Source organism: Musca domestica, unplaced genomic scaffold (genome assembly GCF_030504385.1).
Source record: "Musca domestica strain aabys unplaced genomic scaffold, Musca_domestica.polishedcontigs.V.1.1 17, whole genome shotgun sequence".
NCBI lineage: Eukaryota > Metazoa > Arthropoda > Insecta > Diptera > Muscidae > Musca > Musca domestica.
In genome coordinates, this window is record NW_026712230.1 from 2,457,420 (window position 1) to 2,485,300 (window position 27,881).

The following is a 27,881-nucleotide window of genomic DNA, read 5'->3' on the forward strand; positions in this document are numbered from 1 at the left end:
TCGTGGTGAATAATATTTTATCATTATGTCATTTCAACAGAGCATTATAACTACTCTTCATGGAGAAAGCCAAAAGATGTTGACACAATGAACCATGAATAAATCCAGGTTACGGATAACGATGGGGATAGTAACAGGCCACAGCATCATCCGATCAAGAACGCCCAAATGGGATAACTCCAGGCTGTGTGAGGAGGAAGAAGAGAGTGAAACGATCGAACACATTTATGCCAATATCCTGCTCTATCAAGGGGGAAGACTACGAGCTATGGGGGAACATTCGACTTATGATCTCGACAATGCATCATCCAATTTGAATATAAATATATAGCAATATTTATGGTGTTACTGCAACACTTGTTACCGTTATCACTTGGGATTTAAACTCAAAAATGTTTATGTTATGTACTATCCAGGACGAATACATGTTACTTTGAATGCTTTGGAGACTTGTAGTTCAAATAATACTTAAAATATTATTACATTGAAATAACCATTCTTTTCTAAATATGGATTCGATTCGCAATTCCGACACCTCATTTGGAGATATCCATGGTAAATATACAAATCATCAAAACAACTACAGACCAATTCTTGTCATCATAACCAAATAAAAATAACAGACTCATATTCCTCCTCCATAAAGCCCGTTATACTTACATCCATATCGTAATCCCATAATTGACGCGAATCATGTGCACACAATGCCAACTGGACATTCGATGTGGTTGCATTACGATTCTTCAACATCTTTATTGTGCTCTGTTTCGGCTCGCTATATGTCAAACAAACATTATTGTTTGTCATTATCTTGCCCGTTGGTGTTATTACAAAAATATCCATTGTTTGCGAATGTGCATTGCAGTCACCGACTGTTACCGGCTGTGCCGATTGGCGGGGAGCATCTTCTTTAGCCGGCCTCAAACACTTATCTCTATCCAAATCGATGAGTGACATAAATTCTTCGGCATTATTTTCAATCTCGTCAAATACCCGTGGCCATTCACGAGAAATCCGGCGACCGGGGATATTTTTCATGTACTTCGAGAATGCCTGAGCACATTCAGTTTCGCCATCTAGCCAAATGATTTTGCCAAAGAATCGATCCGGAGCGGGGAAGAAATGATCTGGCCATACGGTATTTAAATACCATGAAAATGGTTTACACTGGAGTTTTTCTCTTAAAGCCAAGCGTTTGGTGACATCGACTTTTTGGCGCGTAGCCATGGAAAGACCATCGGTATAAAGCAGAGTAAAATATTGCCATTCATCCATCCAGACCATAGCAGCACGGGCTAAGTTTTGTCCTAGAACTTCGCTCATGCCACCGGGGAAAGTGTATGGGGTACTGCTACGGAATACATGACCCACATGGGAACAGGGACTTATTTCAATGCTGCCACCACATTGCCATATGCGGAAGGACATTTCCACATTTTCACCACCCCAAATCTGAAAAAGAAAACCATTTTAAAATCAAGTTTTTCAATTCATAACCATTCTAACCTTCATTTCTTCATCGTAGGCTCCAACTTCGTAAAAGTATTTACGATCTATGGCAAATAGGCCACCCGCCATTCCAGGTGTCATTATGGGCTTGGTGGGATGTTTCCTCAGTGAAGGACGATCCGTGGCAAACCAACGAAAACTCAGCTGCCAATTGAATGCACCCCAATGATTTTCAAAGGTTTTGGTATAACTAAAATTGTCATCGGATATAATGTCGATAACGGGACAAATAACGGTGGTTCGGGATTCTTTTATACGATGCAACAACGGCTCTATCCAACCTCTAGAACATTCACAGTGTGCATCGAGGAAGGTGAGGACATCGCCGCGAGCATGTTTGGCACCCATCAATCGGGCTGGTACAAGACCACCACGTTCGGCCATGCGATAAATGCGTGTCGGTACCGACAATACTTTAACATAACTTTCCAATTGCTTTTTCAAATAACCTGGAAAAGCGGGGATAATTAGGGATGATATTAAAAAATGATATTAAAAAAATATTTAATTTCTAAACTTACTTCTGTCGCTAGCATCATCAACCAAAATAATTTCCTTCAGAACTCTTCGCGGTGTACGATTAATAACACTTGTAATTGTTCGCAGCAACACCGACCAAGCTTCATTGTGGAATACTATTATTACTGATGCCGTTGGCATCTCGTCCATATTATATGTTTCTTCACGGCATCTGAAAAAGTGATATAAAATAAAAGATAATTAAAAATGTTTTTTCGAGAATTATTTAATTCATTGGGTTTACATTGAATACCAGTGGAACTTAAAGCACAGAAAGAGCCGGGAATCTCTTTTTTGGCACCGAAAAAATTCCATCCCACTTCTACGGTACATCCTAACATTAGGTATTTTAATGCCTTAGTGATATTTTCCAATTATGTTCGTAATGGGTACATTTTATTGAGGGATATTTGTCTCTAATATAAACCGAGTAATTTGAGAAGAATTTTTGTTTTCCTGAATCTACATCTACGTTAAATCGGCTAGTCTAGCCTGAAATTTAACAATGTCAATTAAGGCTTTGGGTCGAAATCATAAGGGGGACATCGTGAAGGAAATAAAGCGAACTTATAGAGACATTTTAACAATCGAATCCAGTAAAGTAAGGCCAAAGTCGGACTGGGCCGACTTTATGATACACTAAACCACTTTTCATATACAGGGTGAGATGAAAAAACTACAACCAACTTTAGACTGCTGTCATTTCTAAGCCACTCGTCCGACAGCTGTTACAATTTTTCCAGTGACAGCTCATTATATGGTTTACAAGCGTACAAAAGTATTTTGGTGAAAATTTTCCCGAAAAAAAAGATAATCGTGATGGAATTCAAGCGTGATAGTGTGATTACTTTATATTTGGCTTTAAAACCACAAGTGGCTATCATTAAAGCCTTTAAATGCTAATAAATCTTTTGTGTCTCGTACCATCGCTCGTTACCGTGCGACGTTAGCGTAGCCCGACGTCAAAGAAGTGGACTGAAGAAAACAGCAATATCAGCAGAAATTGTTCGAAAAGTAAAGAAGCGATTTAATCGAAACTCCGGTTGCAGTGGCCGAAAAATGGCTCGTGAGCTGAACATATCGCAATATTCCATTCCGCAAATATTGAAAAATGAGCTCGGGGTAAAGCCATTGAAATTCCATAAAGTGCTAGAACTTACACCGCAACAGAAAGAAAATAGACTCAAAAGAGCTAAAGAGTTGCTTCGCTTGGCCGAAAGTGGTGAAATGCCCAACTTGGTTTTTTCCGATGAGAAAACATTCGTTATCCAGCAGTTTGTAAACAAACAAAATGATCGAGTTTACTTGCCAAAGAGGTCAGCTGAAAATGTGCACCTTCAGTTGGAACTCAAGCGCCGGCCATGGTGATGGTATGGGCCGCCATAACAGACGATGATCGCTCCCCGCTCGTATAAATCGACCGTGGCATCAGAATAAATGCCGAATATAATCGCGAAATTTTTCTAGAGGGTGTATTAAGGCCTTGGGCACGCAAACATGTTGGCCGCAGACCTTGGACATTCCAACAGGACTCAGCACCATCGCATTCAGCACGCGCCACCCAAAATCTCCGGATACCAATCCGTTGAACTATTGTGTCTGGTTGGCACTAAAAATACCAAAGTGTCGATCACCTCAAGCAAGCGCTGCGCCGGGAATGTGCCAAAATACCGCAGAGCAACATTCGGGCAGCGTGTGGCTGTTTCGTTGGCCGTTTGAAGGCCACAATTCGTGCCAATGGCGACCGATTCGAACAAATCTAAACTTAAAAGTAGTAAAGAAGGTCCTAAAGTTGGGCGGGGCCGATTTTATGATACCCTACACCACTTTGCTAATTTAGTTGAGCTCCACATAACAATTAAAAGTTTTTATGGAAGAATTCTGTCATACACCCTATGATTATAATTATAATTTAAAATTCAAAGGACTAAATTGCCGAAGCATTTGTATCTTTTAAATTCGGACTTGTATTGCCCATTTGGTGCACAATTAATTTGAAATCGGATAAAGATATATATGGGAGCTATATCCAAATCTGAACCGATCTCGATAAAATTTGGCAGAGATATTTCTGAGCTGTATTTGATATATTTCCCTGAATATCGTTGTTACGAAGTGCATATTACGGCTGTGGGTAACAAATACAACAAATCGGATCAACAATATATATGGGAGCCATAGCTATATCTGAACCGATCTTCACCAAATTCGGCATACTACATTCTAGACTCAATTCGGTCGTATGTGCCAAATTCCATCTCATTTGGGCAAATATTAGACGTTTAGTGCACAATAAAAGGTAAATCGGACGAAGTTATATATGGGAGCTTTATCCAAATCTGAACCGATCTCGATAAAATTTAGCAAATGTATTTCTGAGCCGCATGTGATATATTTCCCCAAATATTGTTGTTACAGAGTGCATATTACGGCTGCGGAGGACAAAAATAACAAATCGAATGAACAATATATATGGGAGCTATAGCTATATCTGAGCCGATTTCGATCAAATTTGGCATACTTATTTTCAGGCCTAATTTGGTTGTATGTGCCAAATTCCATACTATTCGGGCTGATATTACACGTTTGGTGCACAATAAAAGGCAAATCGGACGAAGATATATATGGGAGATATATCTTAATTTTTACCGATTGTCTCCAATTTCAATAGGATTCGTCCTTGGGCTAAACAAATGTTGATTGGAAAATTTCATCTCAATCGGATAATAAATGCGACCTGCATTTTCTTCACAAGAATACATGGACAGACGGACGGACGGACTGACATGCTTAAATGAACTCAGAAAGTGATTCTATGCAGATCACCAAAAGGAACTATGGGTCTATATCGTTTCCTTTTGCCTGTTACAAACAAATGCACAAAGACATAATACCCTGACCACCTTGTGGTGTAGGGTATAAAAATATAAAAATTATGGCGTTTGATTTTGTTGCAGTTTTTTTATCTTTACGTACTGTACTTTTTTAAAAAAAAAAAAAATACATGGACAGACAGACGAACGGACATGCATAAATCGACTCAGCATGTGATTCTATGCAGATCATCAAGAGAAACGATGGGTCTAACTCGCTTCTTTCTCTGTGTTACAAACAAATGGACAAAGACATAATACCCTGACCACAGTGTGGTGTAGGGTATAAAAACTGATACGAAGCAATAACATTCAGCACCTCTGAGGCTTATATTTAATTTTATTTAATACGTAAATAAAGTAAATAATCCTCTTCTACCTGATTTAATTTAATAAAAATTCTTTTAACATCTAAGCTGTTTAATGCAGAATAAATTATTGAAAACATCATTGCATCAACGGTTATAAATCTCGAGACATCATTTTTAAGACACAAACAAATATTGTTATGGTAATCGTTTGTTTTTTTTAATACTTGTAATAAATAAATATTCCACAACAGCTTGTTGATGTCCCCAGAGAAAAAAACAATAACAATTTATTGACACAGTATTTTTGAACCGAACAACTAAATACAAAGTGGTTTTGGACTGATTAGTTGGTCTTTGTTTAATGTTTGGTGCATTTTGAACCAGTTTCTTTGAAGGAATTGTGCAAGAAGTGATCAGTTTTGGTAAAAACATATATGGGTAGCTTGGCCATTTCCTACAACAACAGAGTGGCGAGTCATTTATGACCAATTATGTGCGAGATGTGATCTTGAAAGAATTTAAATAAAAATAATTTGAATTCCCCTAATAAGCCCTTCGACGAATAGTTTTTTGGTTGCTTCATTTGATAGTTGATTGGCCTCTTTTCGTTTGTTTGCACCCAAAAAAGGGGAATAGCTGTTATAAACTTAATTTGGTCAAATCCAAACAGACACAAGTATTCGAATGGGGGTCATAACACAAACGGGTGCTGGATACTAAAGACTGTAGAAAATAGAAGCCGATTGACGGTGTTGACTATAACCAATTATTATTGCTGTCGTATTTTTTTCTGAGATTAGCCTATTGCAATTGATTTTTAGTAGCTTAAAACTTTCGTGACTAACCATTTTTACACCTTTGGTGAGTGAATGTAATTAGGTATCCACCTGATGTGAAATCAATCAATTGAAATGATTACAGTGGTTTCAGATGTATGATTCTATAAAGTCGGTTTGATTTTATTGAATTTGGCTTTTAGAGAATAAATTGAACAATTCCACTTGAATACTCGGTTGTGTTAGTAGATAATTATTAAAGATATGTATGAAAAAAATATATATAGAGATCTTCCAAGAGCAGAGTGCGTTTAAGCCTCTCTTCGCGCGCTTTTAAGTATTCCTCTTCCAGTTTAAATGGTGGTCGAGAATATCACCGAGATATTTGGCTTCTGAAGAAAAAGTAAACGTGACTCCATCTTTCATTGGTAGGGAGAATTTAGGACGAGATGGATTTGATGACGGGTTTACGCCTAGCCCATTACTGCATGCCCTCCTTGGTAGTTTAACAAGAGCTTTTTGCATTAGATCTGAAATTGATTGCAGGAATTTCCCAACGATCAATAGAACCACATCGCCAGCATAGACAACGACTTTTGTCCCAGTTTGTTAGCATCTGGCCTATGTCTGATATAAATACTGCTCGACTTTATATAAGATACTAGCTGAACCCGGTGCGCTTCGCTACCCCTTTTGATGTTATATGCATTTAAAGTTTTATTTACGAATATTTGTTGGTTAAAATAAAAACAAATTTCAAACAAGTAAGCAAAGGCTACAGTCGAGCGGGGCCGACCGTTGAATACCCTACAACACTATAATAAATGATACAGGTTATGTAGGAGAGATACTCGAAAGAATTCCACAAGATATTGTGACAAATAATAAAAGAAAACCATCAGGTTTCGTTCTCTAATTTTCGAATAATAGCAACTTAAACTAATTTGCTCATTTCCAATTCATTGGTAGATGTTGCACGTAAATGGTCTTCCTAGATCTGGAACCAATATTTCCCAAAGACCTATAATCTCTCAGAAATGGCAAAAGATTAACATTTATTATTGGTTTTTGACTAAAACCCATCTATATGAGATACAGACATATGACTGTATTCTTCAACGAAATCAGTCTTAACGAATTAGTCAGAAGTGCGTCTTTCCTGTATTTGTGAATTCTCCAAATAGTCACTACAAAAGTTGGCAAACTATTTCACACATTGAATATTTTTGGATGACCATCCAAAACTATTTGGCTTTTGCAATGTCTGGTAACGTCCATTCAAATGCGCGTGAGGATCGGGCGATAATTACGACTTGCTGACAATTTTGCAGTTTTTTGTCCATTTCAAAAAGAGTAGGCTTCTATTCTGAACCTCATCTTATCCCCATGCAAAATTTCATAAGGATCGGGCCATAAATGCGATCTGTATATGATATCCTGATACCCTAACTACTTAGTTTTGCTAGCTGTAGAAATATTACCAAATGTTTAATTCAAAATGAAAATATGCCAAAAATATGACAAAATTGAAAAAATATGAGAAAATTTTACAAAATCAATATTTTCATCTTTAGAGAGATATTTTTATGCAATTTTTTAGAAGTTTTTTCTTTCCTACCAAGAGGCCATTTTGAATTAATGAGAACTGTCGAAATCAGTTCAGCCGTTCTCGACATATAAGATATCTTTCAAGCATATCTTCTTGGATAGACATATATATCGCACATATTTTGATATATATCCCATTTGATGGATGTTAACATCAATGTAAAGATCAGAAGTAACCTTGTCATGGCTTTGTGATTTCGCCGGGATTTAAAATAATCGCGGTTTAATGAAAAATTTTGAATTTTTTTAACACAAAATATATGGTCTATTTTACGCGCTAAATATTATCCTATGACCACCCAAATTGGTAGGCTTCTTCCCCGCCCTAAACTCTAGCTACATGCGAAATTCCGCGTCGATTTGTCTATAATTGCGACCTGTATAGCTACTGCAAAATCCGACATTTTTTCAGTATTTGGTCCATTTCAACCCCTAAACATTTGGCGATCATCTCCAAAAGAAATAGGCTTCTATTCTGACCCTAACCCCACCTTCGTACAAAATTTCGTCAGGATCGGGTCATAATTGCGACCTGTAGCGTGATTACAAATTAACATGGACAGATGGACAGACGGACGGACGGACATACATAGCTAGATCGACTCAGCTCGGCGAGCTAGGAAGATCCATATATACTTTCCTATATGGGAAACCAATATTTCGAGGTGTTACATAAATTCTGGCCCAATTAAACTTATAATACCCCCAACACATAGTATTGTAGGGTATAATTAAAAAAAAAATATTGCAATATTTATTTCATAGCAAATACCAAGCGTGCAAGAAACTGCAATCTTTTGAAGTTGAATGGCATTTCTATTGCAATTAGTGAATTCGAGGTAGCAACATACTTCCCCGTAATAAGCGTTTTTCAAATGAATTGTTGTGTTGTTTTTAGTGTTAGCCTAAGGCGGTGTGGACCAATGGTTCTTATTAAAATCATTCCCCAATCTGATCCGATTTATATATAATTTTAAAAAATTTACTTTTACACCAAATTCCGCCCACCTTTCATTTTTCATTGAAATTGGTGCGTCTAATGTGTGAAATCGGCCGAGAATATATATACGGGAGCAATATCCAAATCTTAAATAATTTCCAATTCACATTTATTATTATAACAAAATCCCGCCACACATTCGGAATTTCATTGGAATCGGTCATATATATCGTGATTGGTGCATGTGAAATCGGCCGAGAATATATATGTGAGCTATAATCAAATCTGAGCGAATTTGAATATAATATGTCAAATTTAATTTTGTACCAAACTTAGTCACTCATGCCGAATTTCATTGGAATCGGAAATACGTATCGTGTTTTTTGCATCAAATATGTGAAATCGGCGGAAAATATGTATGGGAGCTATAACCAAATCTGAACCGATTTTAATTTAATATGACTAATTTATTTTCTAATCAAAATCCCGTCACATATTCCAAATTTCTTTGGAATCGAATATACATATCGTGTATGGTGCATAAAATACATGAAATCGGTCGAAAATATGTATGAGAGCTTTGGATATAGCTGAATCTGAACCGATTTTAATATAATTTGACTAATTTATTTTCCTATCAAAATCCCGTCACACATTCCCAATTTCATTGGAATCGAACATACATATCGTGTTTGGTGCATCAAATCAACGAAATCTGTTGAAAATATATATGGGAGCTATATCCAAATCTGAACTGATTTCAATATAATTTGACAAATGTATATTCGTTTTAATTTCCGCTACACATTCTAAATTTCATTGAAATTAGAGATACATAGCGTGTTTGGTGCATCAAATACATGAAATCGGTCGAAAATATATATGCGAGATATATCCAAATCTTAACCGATTTCAATATAATTTGACAAATTCATTTTTGCTCCCAATTCCGTTACTTATTTAAAATTTCATTAAAATTGGACATACATATCGTGTTTGGTGCACCAAATACATGAAACCGGCCGAAAATGTATATAGGAGCTATGTCCAAACCTGAACCGATTTCAATATAATTTGGAAAATCAATTTTTTAGATAAAATCCATCACACGTTTTAAATTTCATTGAAATTGGGGTTACATAGCGTGTTTGGCGCATCAAATGCTTGAAATCGGCCAAAAATATATATGGGAGCTATATCCAAATCTGAAGTGATTTCAATATAATTTGACAAATGTATATTCGTTTTAATTTCCGCTACACATTCCAAATTTCATTAAAATTAGAGATACATAGCGTGTTTGGTACATCAAATACATGAAATCGGTCGAAAATATGTATGAGAGCTTTGGATATAGCTGAATCTGAACCGATATTAATATAATTTGACTAATTTATTTTCCTATCAAAATCCCGTCACACATTCCCAATTTCATTGGAATCGAACATACATATCGTGTTTGGTGCATCAAAACAACGAAATCTGTTGAAAATATATATGGGAGCTATATCCAAATCTGAACTGATTTCAATATAATTTGACAAATGTATATTCGTTTTAATTTTCGCTACACATTCCAAATTTCATTGAAATTGGGGTTACATAGCGTGTTTGGTGCATCAAATGCTTGAAATCGGCCGAAAATATATATGGGAGCTATATCCAAATCTGAACCGATGTCAATATAATTTGGCAAATTTATTTGGCATTTGGCATCCCAAATTTGGAGACTGTATCTTGAATCGATCAATAGATATATACATATAAAATCTTAAATATTGGGAGGTACCTCCGATTCTGATGCTATATCTCCAGTTCCAAGTGGAATTTCAAAAAAGTATATAGCCTATGTTACTTTCAGGCGATGTTGCAGTATACATGGAAATTTTCAGGAAAATCTGTTAGCGGTTTTCAAGTCCATAAATTACAAACAAGCAAACAAACATACAAACATTTCCCTCTTTTATAGATATAGATGTGTATTTTTTGAAAAATGTTGAACTGTTGTGGGTGATGTGTCAGAAATAGTGGACCGATGTATTCCATTAACACAATTAATCCTATACTGATAAAAATATTGGGTTGTGCAAAATTAACTATGTTCCAATTTCAATCAACTAAATTGTATATAAATTTTTTATCTTTTGTGCAGGATATGCCAGAAGGAGTGGACCGCGTGGAGTTTTGAAGAAAATCTGTGATTTGTTTCACGTGTTGTGAGATTTATAATTATTCAAAACTTTGACCCTTTGTGGGGAGGAACCCAAAGTGTTGGACCGATAAGTTCCATATTCACAATGTATCCAATATGGGTGGAAATATTGCATTTTGCGAAGTTAAAAAACATCGATGAATTATTTTTTATTATTATTTTTTTTTTTTTTTTTTGGTTGAATTATTGAGGTATACAAAGTTTAGAGAGAATCTCTAGTGGGCGGTTCCATCCCATCTTTCATTATATCTGCTGTGAAGTTTGAAAAGAATCGAACGCTTACATGTAATTCAAAGTGTTGTGTTTACTACCGGTCCTTTATATCCTATCTTCACACAAAATCTTGTATTGATGGGAAAAATTGGGATGTGTCAAATTTAAAAACCATCGGACACTTATGCCATGTTTACGTTAGAACTTTTTGTTGGGTTAACCTACTTTGAGAGGATTTATTTGAAGTAAAAGTATTAGATATGACAATTTAAATCCAAATCCATATATACAAACGTACTGTTATTTTACATTTTATGAGAGTTATGGTAATTCTAAATGTTAGCCCTTTGTGGGTACGGTACTAGAAGGAACAAGCCGATATTGTCCATTTTTGCACCTAACCTAACACTGATACAAATATTTGCAAAGTCTGAACAAAATCAGAAAACCCTTTCTCATTCTACGAGCTAGGTGACAGAAGGATTGGACCGATATTGCTCATCTCCAAACTCGATCTAACACAGGACGGACAGCAAATGTCATGAAACGGATTTCGTCCAAAAATACCCGGAGTTTAAAACCATTATTTCGGTGAGACGTATTTTGTCCTATCGAATGATATCTACCCCCTGTAGCCTTATGGCTGAGGGCATAAAAATTGGATCTTCAATGAAACTTTTTTTTGGATGCTGTATTTTCCCAAATGAACTTTTTTATTTGTCTTTAATACTACATCATTTACTGATTCTAAAATCATATTTTAAATAAATTGAGAACAAAAAAAAAATAACATTTTTTTCGTTCCATAGTACTTAAAGATATTCCCGGTCATAAAGCAAGAGTATATAAAAATAATAACAAAAAAACTTAACAAATAAAATGTTTAACTTTGCGCATTTGTACTCAAATTACTTTAATTTCCTCAAAAATAAATGACTTAATTGTACTTTTGGAACAACTAATTATTTCCATGTTGTTGTTTTTCTTTGAAGGCAAGACCAGACCGGTTACATGACAATAAAAACAAAATTGAACACAGACATGCTATTCACAGGTAATTTCTTTAATTTATTTTTATGATTTTCATCAAATTTTTTTTTTAAGTAATACATTGTACTTTTTAAATGATGAATTATGAAGTTCTTGATTTTGATAGAAACAAAAAACAAAAAATATCTACATCAATCTTTTTCCGCACTGATTCCGGCTAAATATGAGAGAATTTATGAGTGATTAGCTGGAAGCAAACATAGATTTCAAAAGGTGTTTAAGTTAATATCTTTAATTTAAAACAGACAAAATATTGATCTACTTTTTGCAAAGGCTCTACTTGGCTTTTGGCTATCTCCGAAAACACCAACATTTGTATGTCTTATGACAAATCAAAACCAATAAAGAAAGTCTAAAAGTCGGTCGGTCCGAATTTATGATACTCTACTGCCCCTTTGCATATTTAATAGGGATTCATATAACAAATAAAAAATATAAAAAATCGGGTGAACAATACAGGGTAAGATAAAAAACTGAAAGAAAGTCAAGCGCCATAATTTTTACATTTATTTTTTTAAATTATTTGAATGAAAGCAAAATATGTCGGAGATATCATCAACTTTTAGAATAACTTTAGATTTGTTCGAATTGGTCACCTTTGGCACGAATTATGGCCTTTAAACCGTCACACGCTGACCGAAAATTGCTCTTCTTTTTTTTTTTTTTTTGGCTCATTCCCGGCAAAGCGATTGCTTGAGGTGATCGACACTTTGATATTTTTTAGTGCCAACCTTGCTTTCCAAAATACTCCAGACACAATAGTCCAACGGATTGGTATCCGGAGATTTTGGTGGCAATTGTGCGCTGGAAATGAAGCGAGGAACCTTATTTTGTAAGGCTGGAATGTCTAAGGTCTGCGGTCAAATGTTTGCGTGCCTAAGGCTTTAATACAGCCTCCAGAATATTTTTGCGATAATATTCGGCATTTTTTTGATGCCACGGTGAATAAATACGAGTGGAAAGCGACCATCGGCTGTTATGGCGGCCCACACCATCACCATGGCCGGCGCTTAAGTTCTGGTGGCCAACTAAAGGTGCACATTTTTAGCTGTTTGTTTACAAACTGCTGGACAACAAGTGTTATCTCCTCAGAGAAAACCAAATTCGGCAGTACACCACTTTCGCCCAAGCGAAGCAACTCTTTAGCTTTTTGTTGGGGTGTAAGTTCTTGCACTTTTTGGAATTTCAATGGTTTTACCCCGAGCTCATTTTTCAGTATTTGCCGAATGGAATATTGCGATATGTTCGGCTCACGAGCCATTTTTCGGCCACTGCGACGCGGGTTTCGATCAAGTCGCTTTTTTCCTTTTCGAACCAATTCTGCTGATGTTGTTGTTTTCTTCCGTTCACTTCCTTGACGTCGGGCTACGCTACTGGTAACGTCACGGTAACGAGCGATGGTAAGAGACACAAAAGATTTATTCACATTTAAATGCTGGACTGCTCTAACGATAGCCACTTGTGGTTTTCCACAAAAAATCACACTATCACACTATCCACCACGAAGAAATATTTTTCTGGACAATTCTCACCAAAATGCTTTTGTACGCCTGCAAACAATATAATGAACGGTCAGTGGAATATTTTTAACAGCCGTCGGACTAGTAGCTTGGAAATGACAGCAGTCTAAAGATGGTTGCAGTCTTTTCATGTAAAATTCCATACTATCCGGGCTGATATTACACGTTTGGTGCACAATAAAAGGCAAAACGGACGAAGATATATATGGGAGTTATATCTAAATTTTGACCGATTATCTCCAATTTCAATAGGGTGTGTCCTTGTCAAACAAATGACTTGTGCAAAGTTTCATCTGGATCGGTTAATAAATGTGACCTGTGCTTTGTTTACAAAAATACATGGACGGACAGACTGACGAACGGACATGCATAAATCGACTCAGAATGTGATTTTATGCTGAGCATCAAAAGGAACTATAAGTCTACCGCGTTTACTTTTGCCTGTTACAAACAAATGCACAAAGACATAATAACCTGACCACATTGTTGTGTAGGGTATAAAAAATGAAAAATGAAAAATGTATCAAATGCCATTAACCGGCATTCGATTTTGCAATGTCCAACATTTTTGTGCCTATAGTGCACACGTCATAACGTAATACGTTATAACTTGAATCGACGTATTTTTCCTATTCGAATGGTTGGCCGTTTGTGTATTCGTCTTAATTGGCACTTTTCCAAATGTGTACCTGTTTTGTACCGGGTTTATTTCATTTCAAAATGCATCTCCGGAAAGCGATCAGTAAGCAGGTGGTGTTGGTTGGTCTGGAAGCATCGACAATGTGTTTGCAACAAAAAGATGACAATCTTCAAAATTGAATATTTATTATTTAAAAACAAAAATACCCGCCCACTCAAATGTTAAATTAATTTAATAGTAGTGTTTATGGGAGAGGAAGTTTTTTTTATTGTTGTTATGCAATCTATTTGTTCAGACTAAATTTCAACAAATAAATTTCAAGTAAAAATAAATTTAAAAAAAAATTTTTTGCATATAAAATAATGACAAGCAAAATATATAAATAATATCAGATAAATAATTATCTGACGAGTCCAGAAATGTCGAATTAAAATTTTCAAAAGTTGCCAAATGAAATTTACGGCTTTGTGTTTCTCTGCAATATAGTTCTGATATGCAAATTCTAGAAAAGCATTATTGTTTAATAGCTGATGTTGATTGATATCTTTTTTTTAATTTGATTGATTTATTCCGTTGGGAAATAGAAAATTAAATATTCCACGTGATAATGTAAAAAACCTGGCCAATAACTCGCACATGAGAGAAAGTTCTGCTCCAATTTGTTATCAATTAGACCATCATTTCAAATAAAGATGAAAAAATAAAAAAGTGATTGATTTGTGATCCAGAAAATTTTCGAAAACTACCATAGTTTCACTTTTTTTATTTTAAAAGAAACTTTTTTTTCATGAACTTGTCTTTAAAATTTTTAATTAAAACTTCGTCACCAATACATGGAGGCCACATTAAAACAAAAAAAAAATGTTGGCACAAATGTCCATTGCATGTTTTACTGCATATCCAACAAAATTTATTTATTTTTTTTTCATGGCTGTCAAAAAATGTGCAATAAATAAAAAACTAAATGCATTGTTTAAATGTTATAAAGACTGCATTTTTTAGGCCCCTCCTTAAATATTTTTTGTGTGGGTTACATTGACTTGGAGATGTCAAGGTGCGACAATATAACTAACGCTTATACAAAATCGAAACTCCACTTCGAAGCACGGTATTAGGCAACTCCATCAACTATTGCAATGCAACTGCCGAAAAAATTCCACTCAAGTTTTTAATTGTCTGAATTACATATTGAAGCAAAACTTATAATAAATAACGTGACCATCGAGATAAGCATAAATATTTGCGGGGATACAATAAAAGTTGTAGCGGGCACCATATGACAAATTTAAAGCTCCAACTAGAATGTGCCCAATACCATAATAAAACATTACATACCAACCAGCACTAGCAGCCAGGAATTTTTCATAATGCATTATATCAGAATGGATTAAGTTCGAATAATTATTTTTGCCTTTAAGACACAGATTTGAATAGTAGCATTATTACAAGTTTCCGAATAAATACGACATATCTATATACAGGGTGAGATGAAAAAACTGCAACCAACTTTAGACTGCTGTCATTCAAAGCCACTCGTCCGACAGCTGTTAAAATTATTCCATTGACAGCTCATTATATTGTTTACAAAGGTAAAACAGCATTTTGGTGAAAATTTTCCAGAAAAAAAAGTTATTTGTGATGGAATTCATTCATCCAGCATTTAAATATGAATAAATCTTTTGTGCCTCATACCATCGCTCGTTACCGTGATACTGGTAGCGTAGTCCGACGTCAAGGAAGTGGACGGAAGAAAACAGCAACATCAGCAGAAATGTTTCGAAAAGTAAAGAAGCGACTTGATCGAAACCCGCGTCGCAGTGGCCAAAAAATAGCTCGTGAGCTGAACATATCGCAATATTGCATTTGGCAAATATTAAAAAAATGAGCTCGGGGTGAAGCCATTGAAATTACAAAAAGTGCAAGAACTTACACCTCAACAGAAACAAAATAGATTCAAAAGAACTAAAGGCACCATCGGTTGGCCACCAGAACTCAAGCGCCGGCCATGGTGATGGTGTGGGCCGCCATAACAGCCGATGGTTGATCTCCGCTCTTATAAATCGACCGTGGCACCTGAATGAATGCCGAATATTATAGCAAAAATATTCTGGAAGGTGTATTAAAGCCTTGGGCACGCAAATATTTTGGCCGCAGACCTTGGACATTCCAACAGGACTCAGCACTATCGACTCAGCTCGCGCCACCCAAGAATGGTTACAAAATGAGGTTCCTCGGTTCATTTCCAGCGCACAATGGCCACCAAAATATCCTGATACAAATCCGTTGGGCTATTGTGTCTGGAGTATTTTGGAAAGCAAGCCTGGCACAAAAAATACCAAAGTGTCGATCACCTCAAGCAGGATAACAAAGTCGCTACTGTCCTTGTGGAAACCTGACTTAAAACTTGTGGTGGCTATCATCACAGGTCACTGCAAGGTGAGGGCAATGACGTCGAAATGGGACAGCGATGATACTGACTTGAGACGATCGAACATTTACTCTGCCACTGTCCCGAACTCATTAACGCAAGACACAGGTTGGTGGAGGAACAAGTGTCACATGATTTGTCTTCGTTCTCTAACATTGACCCTACAGTAATTGTTCAATTAGTCAGAAGACTTTTTTCCTTCCAATTTCTTATTAAGATGAACACAATGGACCAGCAGGGCTCCGAGTGGAGAACTTACCAAAAGGCAACCACGCGTCTTTTAACCTAACCTAACTTTGGGTTCACTGTTATTGTGTAGAGTTGGAGATGGTTTTGGAAATATGTATTAAAAGTTCGAAAAGTACTAGGGAAGAGATTGAGCTGGAAATCTGAAATTTGGAATGAGGGTTTTTGAAGTTGTTTAGGTTTGAGGAACCAAACGTTTTTGCAAATAAATGAAAAAGTAAGTGTAGGAAAAGAGCTAAAATATACCAAATTCGGATAAAGATGAAAAATTGGTATGAAAACCAAGACGTTGGAAGTAGGGAGGAGTTGCTTTTGGAAATGTATATTTAGTGCACGAACTGTACCAATGGGAAAATGTATGTGTTTTCGCATGGTCTGTCCAGCCCGACTATGGCTATTGCTTACTTGCCTCGTGTAGAGAATATTTTAAGGCCTAGTTCTGAATTTGCACGAAAATATGAAAAAAAACACATTCACACAATTGTTCTAAAACAAAAATTGAACTCCTGGGCCCAAGGTAGATCCTCGTTCTTCTTATCTTTCCGCCAACAGTTTTTGTGTTGCGATAAATCAATTAAAATTTAACAAAGAAAATTATTTAAAAACTTAAAACCGAAGTTGTTATACCCTCGATCGGGATTGAAAAAAATTCTTAGACCAATTTCGTTATTTACCAAAAATACCGTTATTTGTAATTGGTGTCACGGGTCAACATATTATATGACATTGCTTCCAATATCAGACCAATAAATCTAACTTCTCTATAGAATTTCCAAGGTATTTATTTCAGACGTTCGTTAGTCTGAAGTACCATTGGTGGTGAAATGCCGGCATTTTTGTCAGAAACCTTCAACAAATCAACAAAACTTTCCGTTAGAGTTCAGATAAAAATAAAATCTGCCTGGAATATCTGGTATAACCTTCACGCTGCTATAAGGGCACCCCATGGCTATCAGATAACATGAATGGTATCCAATAATTTTTTTATAAATATTAAATAACATGTTTAGTCAATCGAAAATGTTGATCCAATAAACCTGTCATACGAATGTGATAAGTTTATATCCTACATAACTTGGTGTAGGGTATAGTGCATAAAACCACATCACATTACCATTGCGACTTTAAAATATGAACCATCAACAATAGTCAAAACTATTTTCAACAATAATAAAATATTGAAACATTAACACCACACTATCGCATAAAATAACAATGGCTATGAAGTAACAAAACACTCCGACTAAATTTACACACTTAGCTTCTCGTGTTTAAATGAGTTTCTGTGGCAAAGAAGCCAATGACTTGCATTGAATTCTTCGTACAATGGATGGCAGCGGATGGACAAATGGATGCTACAATTGTTGAAATAAAACTTGTATCTGTGTTTACTTGTTCGCATTATGACAGTGTGTATGTTTGTATGTGGTCGTACTGACAACAGAAGTTCCAAACAAAAACACACCATTAAGTCAACACTAATTAGTTAACAAATATCAACAATATCTCCACGGTCTTCATAACATCATTTGATAAGATGATCCCAATACAACTGACACATTACGACGGTTATTGTTTCAAAACGAAAAAAAAAAAAATAAAACATTTGGTAAACATTTATTGGCTGCCGGGCGTTTTGCATTTCGTGAATCGATTATTGTTCAGGTAATGACATGAAGTACTTACTCTTTTGTTCGGTAATCTTTAAGAGTCCGATTCAATGGTATTCGGTCACTGGCCAAGACGTTGAAGCTATTCAGCCTGAAGAAACGTTGCATGCGGAAACGATCCCTCGACGGTATAATTACTGGTCGACCTTCGGCACCTTCGCCAGATATCGGATTGAAGAGATTAATGTTGTAGTCGTCTGGAAGCAACAAAAAAATGGGGAAAATTAATGAAGTTTGTATTAGACATTGAGTTACAGTTTGTAAAATCGAAATAATATATTAAAACTAATTGATGTACCATTTAAGATAGTTTCATTCCCAAATCAGGTATATAATTATTAAAATTAAAATGACTGAATTATATTGTAACTCCGGCAAAATTCATGTGGACAATACATAATCAATTTTAGCTTATTCTGAATTATTTAAATGACGCAATGTTTTCCAGTTTCGTTTTAGTAAAGATCAGATCAAAATCATCTATAGAGGGTTAAAATTGACTCTTTCCTGGCGAAACTATGACATTGTTCTAAATTTTGAGTTGTTCCAACTATAATAGTAATCTATAGTAAATAATCTCCAAATATTATTTTCTTATATGATTACAAATAAACAGGGACGGGCGGACACACAAAGCTGGTCGAGATATGATAATGATGATTCCAAGTATAGGGTCTATAACTGTTAACTGTTGTTTTATACAAATACTAGCTGAACCCGGTGCGCTTCGCTACCCCATTTGGTTTTATCGGTCATACATATCGTGTTTGGTGAAGAAAATATTTGAGGAGGTATATCTAAATTTGAACCGATTTTAATATAATTTGCCAAATTAATTTCATCTCCAAATTCCGTAATTCGGAAATCACCGAAAATGTATATAGGAGGTATATCCAAATCTGAACCGATTTTAATATAATTTGGCAAATTTGTTTTGGTACAAAATTCCGTCACTAAATCCAAATTTCATTGGAATCGCACATACGAATCGTGCTTTGTGCATCAAATGTGTGAAATCGGCAGAAAATATGTATGGGGGTTATTTACAAATCTGTACCGATTTCAATATAATTTGACAAATTTATTTTCTGATCAAACCCTTCACACATTCCAAATTTCATTGGAATCGAACATACAAATCGTGTTTGGTGCATCAAATAAACGAAATCGGTCGAAAATATACAGGGTGAGATAAGAAAAACTGCAACAATGTCAAACGCCATAATTTAACCTTTTTTAATTTTATTGAATGAAAGCAAAAAAGGTCGGAAATGGCATCAAATTTTAGAATAAGTTTAGATTTGTTCGAATTGGTCACCTTTGGCACGAATTATGGCCTTCAAACGGCCAATGAAACTGTCAACTGCTGCCCGAATGTTGCTCTGCGGTATTTTGGCCCATTCTCGGCAAAGCTTGAGGTGATCGACCTTGCCTTCCTAAATACTCCAGACACAATAGTCCAACGGATGAAATTAAACGAGGAACCAGATTTTGTAACCATTCTTGGTTGGCGCGTGATGAGTGCGATAGTGCTGAGTCCTGTTGGAATGTCCAACTTCTGCGGCCAAAATGTTTGCGTGCCCAAGGCTTTAATACACCATCCAGAATATGCTCATTTTCAGCTGACCTCTTTGGCAAGTAAACACGATAATTGTATTTGTTTACAAACCGCTGAACAACGAATGTTTTCTCATCGGAGAAAACCAAATTCGGCAGTTCACCACTTTCGGCCAAGCGAAGCAACTCTTTAGCTCTTTTGAGTCTATTTTCTTTCTACTGCGGTATAAGTTCTTGCATTTTTTGGAATTTTCATGGATTTACCCCGAGCTCATTTTTCAATATTTGCCGAATGGAATACTGCGATATGTTCAGCTCACGAGCCATTTTTCGGCCACTGCGACGCGGGTTTCGATCAAGTCGCTTCTTTACTTTTCGAACAATTTCTGCTGATGTTGGTGTTTTCTTCCATCTACTTACTTGACGTCTGGCTATGCTACCAGTATCACGGTAACGAGCGATGGTACAAGAAACAAAGGATTTATTCACATTTAAATGCTGGAGTCCTCTAGTGGTTTTCCAGCCAAATATAAAGAACTTACACTATCACGCTTGAATTCCATCACAAATAACTTTTTTTCTCACCAAAATGCTTTTGTACGCTTGTAAACAATATAATGAGCTGTCACTGGAATAATTTTAACATCTGTCGGACGAGTAGCTTAGAAATTACAGTAGTCTGAAGTTGTTTGCAATTTGGCAAACGTATATTCGTTTTAAAATCCGTTACATATTCCAAATTTCATTGAAATTAGAGATACATAGCGTGTTTGTTGCATCAAATACATGAAATGAGCTATATCCCAATCTGAACCGATTTCAATATAATTTGGCAAACATTTTTTGTAAACAAATTTCATCACAGGTTTCAAATTTCATTGAAATGTTGTAGTATAATACTTGGAAATTTTCAGGAAAATCTGTGCAGCGGTTTTCGAGTCCATAAATAACAAGCATACAAATATATGCGAATAGCTCCGTAGTTATCCCTTCTCCTTATTTTATTATACCCTACAACACTATGTGTTGGGGGTATTATAAGTTTGATTGGGCCAGAATTTATGTAACACCTCGAAATATTGGTTTCCCATATAGGAAAGTATATATGGATTTTCCTAGCTCGCCGAGCTGAGTCGATCTAGCTATGTATGTCCGTCCGTCCGTCTGTCCGTCTGTCCATGTTAATTTGTAATCACTCTACAGGTCGCAATTATGGCCCGATCTTCACGAAATTTAGAATGGAGGTGGGGCCTAGGTCAGAATAGAACCCTATTTCTTTTGGAGATGATCGCATAATATTTAGGGGTTGAAATGGACTAAATACTGAAAAAATGTCGGATTTTGCAGTAGCTATACAGGTCGCAATTATAGACCAATCGACGCGGAATTTCGCATGTAGCTAGAGTTTAGGGCGGGGAAGAAGCCTACCAATTTGGGTGGTAATCGGATAATATTTAGCGGTTAAAATAGGCCATATCTTTTGTGTTGAAAAAATTCAAAATTTTTCATTAAACCGCGAATATTTTAAATACCGGCGAAATCACAAAGCCATGACAATGTTACTTCTGACCTTTACATTGATATTAACACCCAACAAATCGGATATATAGCGAAATATGTGCGATATATATGTTTATCAAAGAAGACATGCTTGAAAGATCTGTTATATGTCGAGAACGGCTGAACTGATTTCGACAGTTCTCATTAATTCAGAATGGCCTCTTGGCAGGAAAGAAAAAACGTCTAAAAAAATCGCATAAAAATATCTCTCTAATGATGAAAATATTGATTTTGTAAAATTTTCTCATATTTTTTCAGTTTTGTCATATTTTTGGCATATTTTCATTTTGAATTAAACATTTGGTAATATTTCTACAGCTAACAAAACTAAGTAGTTAGAATATCAGGATATCATATACAGATCGCATTTATGGCCCGATCCTTACGAAATTTTGCATGGGGATAAGATGAGGGTCAGAATAGAAGCCTACTCTTTTTGGAGATGATCGTCATATATTTAGGGGTTGAAATGGTCCAAAAAACTGCAAAATTGTCAGCAGGTCGTAATTATCAACCGATCCTCACGCACATTTGAATGGGGGTTACCGGACATTGCAAAAGCCAAGCAGTTTTGGATGGCCATCCAAAAATATTCAATGTGGGAAATAGTTTGCCAACTTTTGTAGACAAAATACGAAAATGTCCATTCCAGTGACTTTTTGGAGAATCCACAAATACAGGAAAGACGCACTTCTGACTATTTCGTTAACGCTGATTTCGTTGAAGAATATAGTCAAATGGCTGTATCTCATATAGATGCGTTTCAATCAAAAACCAATAATAAATGTTAATATTTTGCCACTTCTGAGAGATTATAGGTCATTGGGAAATATTGGTTCCAGATCTAGGAAGACCATTTACGTGCAACATCTGCCAATAAATTGGAAATGAGCAAATTAGTTTAAGTTGCTATTATTCGAAAATTAGAGAACGAAACCTGATGGTTTTCTTTTATAATTTGTCACAATATCTTGTGGAATTCTTTCGAGTATCTCGCCTATATAAACTGTATCGTTTATTATGGTGTTGTAGGGTATTCAACGGTCGGCCCCACTCGAATGTAGCCTTTGCTTACTTGTTATTAAAATAAATTTGAATAAATTTGGGTATGATTTGATTTTGACGAATAATAAAGAGTAATGTCTTGCCTGTATAAAACTCAGGTCACAATAAATTTAATTATGAAAAATTAATATTTTGAACAAATTAATTAAATAAAACTTTTGCAATTATAATACAGCAATTTAATAGAAATGATGCAAAATGCGATTGTCATTACCGAAATTTCGTTAGAAATTCATAAGATTTATTGCCAAGAAATTTACTTGCAAATCATTATTATTCTTAAAAATAATGTTGTTTTTATTGCAAATTCTCAGCAATTAAGACAATTTGCATTAAAACTAATAAAAGTAAGTAATTTGTTATAAGAACAATAAGCATTTTTTTACTGAATTTTACTGAAGAAGTTGCTGTTACATGGGGAAATATTCTAAATACCAATAATTGGAGGCTATTTTAAAGCCTAAATCTACATTAAAACAGTTGGAGGTTATATTGACAATCTAATATATAAAGTAAATTAGAATTTTAATTATTCCAGTGACAGCTCATTATATAGTTTACAAGCGTACAAAAGCATGTTGGTGAGAATTTTCCAGAAAAAAAGTTATTCGTGATGGAATTCAAGCGTGATAGTGTGATTTCTTTATATTTGGCTGGAAAACCGCAAGTGGCTATCGCTAGAGCACTCCAGCATTTAAATGTGAATAAATCTTTTGTGTCTTGTAACATCGCTCGTTACCGTGATACTGGTGGCGTAGCCCGACGGCAAATATTGAAAAATGAGCTCGGGATAAAGCCATTGGATTTCCAAAAAGTCCAAGAACTTACACCGCAACAGAAAGAAAATAGACTCAAAAGAGTTAAAAAGTTGCTTCGCTTGACCGAAAGTGGTGAACTGCCGAAATTGGTTTTCTCCGATGAGAAACCATTCGTTGTTCAGCAGTTTGTAAACAAACAAAATTATCGTGTTTACTTGCCAAAGACGTCAGCTGAAAATGTGCACCTTCGATTGGCCACTAGAACTCAAGCGCCGGCCATTGTGATGGTGTGGGTCGCTCTCCGCTCGTATTACCGTGGCATCAGAATAAATGCCGAATATTATTAAAGCCTTGGGCACGCAAACATTTTGGCCGCAGACTTTGGACATTCCAATAGAACTCAGCACCATCACACTAAGCACGCGCCACCCAAGTATGGTTACAACATAAGGTTCCTCGCTTCATTTCCAGCGCACAATGGCCACAAAATCTCCGGATACCAATCCGTTGGACTTTTGTGTCTGGAGTATTTTGGAAAGCAAGGTTGGTACTTAAAAACACCAAAATGTCGATCACCTCAAGCAAGCGCTTCGCCGGGAATGGGTCAAAATACCGCAGAGCAACATTCGGGAAGCGTGTAACGGTCTCATTGGCCTTTCAAAGCCATAATACGTGCCAAAGGTGACCAATTCGGACAAATCTAAACTTATTCTTAAAATTTGATGCTATTTCCGACTTTTTTTGCTATCATTCAATAAAATTTAAAAAATAATGTAAACATTATGGCGGTATTTGTGTATTATTTCACAAGTTGTTGTGATAAAGAATAGCTAAAGGAATTTCATAAAAATTTTTTCACTTAAGAAAGTGTCACCCATATTTCGCAGAGCAAATAGGTGCTATGTAATCCCATAGAAATTGAAAGAAAAGTAAACTAATTCACAATGAATTCGCACATTTCGCTCATTTATGGTCAATTTACCATGGAATGGCTCTTAACTAATCAACCCACTGGTATTTTGTATGTGTCCCCACCTCCTTCTCCTCGGATAATAAGCGTTAATTGTTTGTTTGTCATTGTTTATAGATGCGTCATAACATATTCATCAATCCATCCACCTTGGCTATTTAAAGAATACCAATTTCTTCGGCTTTTACTTTTACTTGTGTGTGTTTTGACAGCTAAAAGTGCAAATTATAGAAATCTACTTGTCTTCATTTGTTGTTGTTTGTTTGTTGGTGTTGTTGTCACCACTATTATTTGTATTGTCTACTGGATTTGCTTTGGGTAAACAATAAACAATGCCATATTCGGATTACGTACCAGCGGTCATATTGCCAAATATATCACCTTTGCCTATATAGTGCGCCACAACATTTTTTATGGGCCAAACAGAACGTCTTTTTGGCGGTGGCTTCGGCTGTCTGTAAAAAGAAGAGAGAAAGAAGAAAACCAAGAAACCAGTTGAATAAACATTCCAAAACAAAAAAAAAAAAAAAAGAAAGAAACTAGCGAAATATATATACATTTAATACATAGACTGAAAAAAAAAACAAATGTACAAAAAACAGTTGTGTCCATTATAGATGTATGTGTGCATGTTTGTTAGGCAAACATGAATATATATGATTTTGCAAATTTCCTGGACAAAATATATGCGTAGCCAACAAAAAATTCTGTATAAGAAAAAGTCATCAGCAAAGATATTTAATAAACCTAATTACTACATAAATTCCCACTCGCATGAAGACGACGCACAGTGGTTTGCAGGATCTTGTAATGGAAAATTCATTCAACATTCACAATTCAAAAGAAGAAAGAAGTTTCAGGCAACACGAATGGTGGCTGGTGCGTCTAATTATTCTTAACACCGTAAATTCCTTAACCATGGAAATGGTAAGTCCATAGGTTATCCGGAGATCAAGAAAAGAGGAGCTGCCGCCACAGTTAAGATTGTGTGATATTGTAAATGTAATCAGAAGTGCAAAAGCACCCAAGCACTTTGCCTGGATCTTTATGGTAATATTGCAGGTTTATCGACAATGACCAGAATTTGTTATTAGCCATTCGCAAAATTCTAGCAAAGGCGATCAGCAGCAAAAATATTTAAGGGATGAATCAATTCAATTAAAAACCATTTCATGAAATTTGTACTTCATGATCACATAAATAACTTATAACAAATTGGATTATTTTTACAAGAAGTTTTATGTCAAGTAAAACTAATATCACGAATTTCTTTTTTTTTAATTCGGCAGCTAGCATTAGTCGGGCATGCAATGCGAAATAGGAATACAGGGGTTATGCCGGGGAAGATGGTATTAGAACCTTCCGCAATGGTAAATATTTTTACATGTTTTTAAATGGATTTTTGGGTAAGTTGCTTCAAGGAGAAGATAAACAGAGTCGCGGAATCGCATAACTTTCACTTTTGTGACACTACACAATCTTCTGACGATGTTAATTAATAACGTTTAAAAAGTGCTCGTTAATGAATCACATTTGTTAGCATGCCCAAATTGTCAATCATGCCAATTTTATCTATGACAGGATTAATCGTTGCTTTTGGTGATAAATGAAATTCTAATCGAACTGGAACACGGCGGGACAAAGGTCGTGGCTTACGCCGATGATGTGGTCTTGCTGATTGCTGCGAAATTCCCGCAAACTGTTTCAGATGTATGCAGGGAGCTCTAGTTAAATTCTCCAGATGGTCACGCTGCAATGGACTTGGCGTGAACCCATCCAAAACTGAGCAACTGGAGCAACTCTTTTCGCTACCAATACTTGATGGTGTTATACTAAGCCTTTCTTTGGAAGTCAAATACCTCGGTATTATCCTAGACCAAAAAGAGAAAAAGGAACATCGAGAAGCGAGCGAAGAAAGGCTTAATTGCACTTTATTCCTTTAAAAACTCCATAGCAAAAAGCTGAGGTCTTCAAGCCTCACATAATCAAATGGTTATATGAGTCTGTCGTCCGACCAATTCTAACCTATGTGGGACTTGTTTGGTGGCAGTCCTTAGGGAAAACCACGTTCAGTAAAAGCATTGATAAAGTTCATCAATCCGCACTAGACACCCTACTCAATTTAAAACCGTTAGGTTTATTTGTAGAGGAATAAGCTGCTAGGTGTGCCCTACGACTCAACGAACTGGGACAATGGCGAAGTCAGCCCTTTGGACACTCCGTCATTCTCAAATATGTGGGAAACATAGTAAATCAGGCTATAGCCAGCGATTATATTCCACCTAGGCACAGCTTTGAAGTACTTGATATCCATATACCTAACAGAGACATCTGGACTCGCAACACTCCACCTTTAAACGATATAGCTGTCTATACTGATGTGTCAAAGATGGAAAATGGAATGGGAGCTGGAATCTACTGTGAAAGTCTAAGTATCCAACGATCCTTCAAACTAAACAACAACTGACACTGAATACTGCAGGCTTTGTCAGGACGAGAAAGAAACTGAGAAGGTGGAGCACTAACTCTGATACTGTCCAACTCTTATAGGAGTGAGACAGAGACTACTGGGTAAGCAAATTCTGCCAGACTTGTCCTCCCTCTCCGACATCGAGCCAGCAGAAGAATAGCCAGAGGGACTCCAAAGCGAAATCACATGTCAGCCAAAATCACATGTCAGCCATCTTAGCAAAACAAAGAAAGAAAGAAGTTTTAGCATAATTAGGATCGGTTTTTTCAACTTTGTCAATTCATATATTGGCCAAAATGACGGCACAATGCCAAACATTTGCCCTATATGGGTTACTGGTTCACATGACACATGACACTGCATATGCAACATACTCAAGTAATCCCAACCTCGTTTTTGTTCTGTTTCTGAAGAAGTTCGAGTAATGTATTTTTAAAACAGACGTGCTAACATAACATTTCTGGTTCAGGGGTGTTATTTCCAACAAAAAACACAATTCTTAATCAGAGCCATCTACGTTAGAACAACATTTGAACATTTGAAACAAAAATCTGGCGGTACTGCTATTTTCCAAACTCCAAACATGGCACCATAAAAGTGTGGGTACTTAAACAGTACGACATCATTGCTATGCATATTAATGTCAAACTATAAGGAAAACAACAACAGGATTCGAGGGTGGCTCTGGCATCCCTTTATAAGACCTCGAGCTGCTTCAAGTATTCAAAACTACTAATGTCTGACAAAAATTTTTCATTAAATATTGTGATTTCGCCAAATTATGTATCATTTTTGGCGGTTAGCATTATTAAACGAAATTTCAAATAATTAAATTTACTTTAAATTTTAATGTCATTGAAAATCACTGTGCGACCATATGGAACTGAATACACCTTACCTCAAGTTAACTGTATTGTAATGGTAATGCCCGCAACAGCGAAGAAGACCAGATTGAATGCAAAACACTGCAATACAACTGTATAAGT

The 27,881-nt window shown here is 35.9% G+C and overlaps 1 protein-coding gene across 5 annotated transcripts in view; it reads right to left on the minus strand.

Moving 5' to 3' along the window:
* The window catches only part of LOC101900653 (polypeptide N-acetylgalactosaminyltransferase 3), a 35,120-nt gene that overhangs the window by 1,997 nt on the left and 5,242 nt on the right, over nt 1-27,881 (minus strand). For 4 of the 5 annotated variants that reach the window (XM_020035422.2, XM_005179640.4, XM_011292644.3 and 1 more), the window contains exons 3-7: nt 24,780-24,880; nt 18,532-18,712; nt 2,031-2,200; nt 1,507-1,958; nt 661-1,452 (exon numbers count right to left, since the gene is read on the minus strand). In XM_020035422.2, the coding sequence (XP_019890981.2) occupies nt 661-1,452; nt 1,507-1,958; nt 2,031-2,200; nt 18,532-18,712; nt 24,780-24,880 (1,696 nt within the window). The remainder of the gene's footprint in view (nt 1-660; nt 1,453-1,506; nt 1,959-2,030; nt 2,201-18,531; nt 18,713-24,779; nt 24,881-27,881) is intronic. The other variant, XM_059120379.1, reaches the window with a different exon arrangement.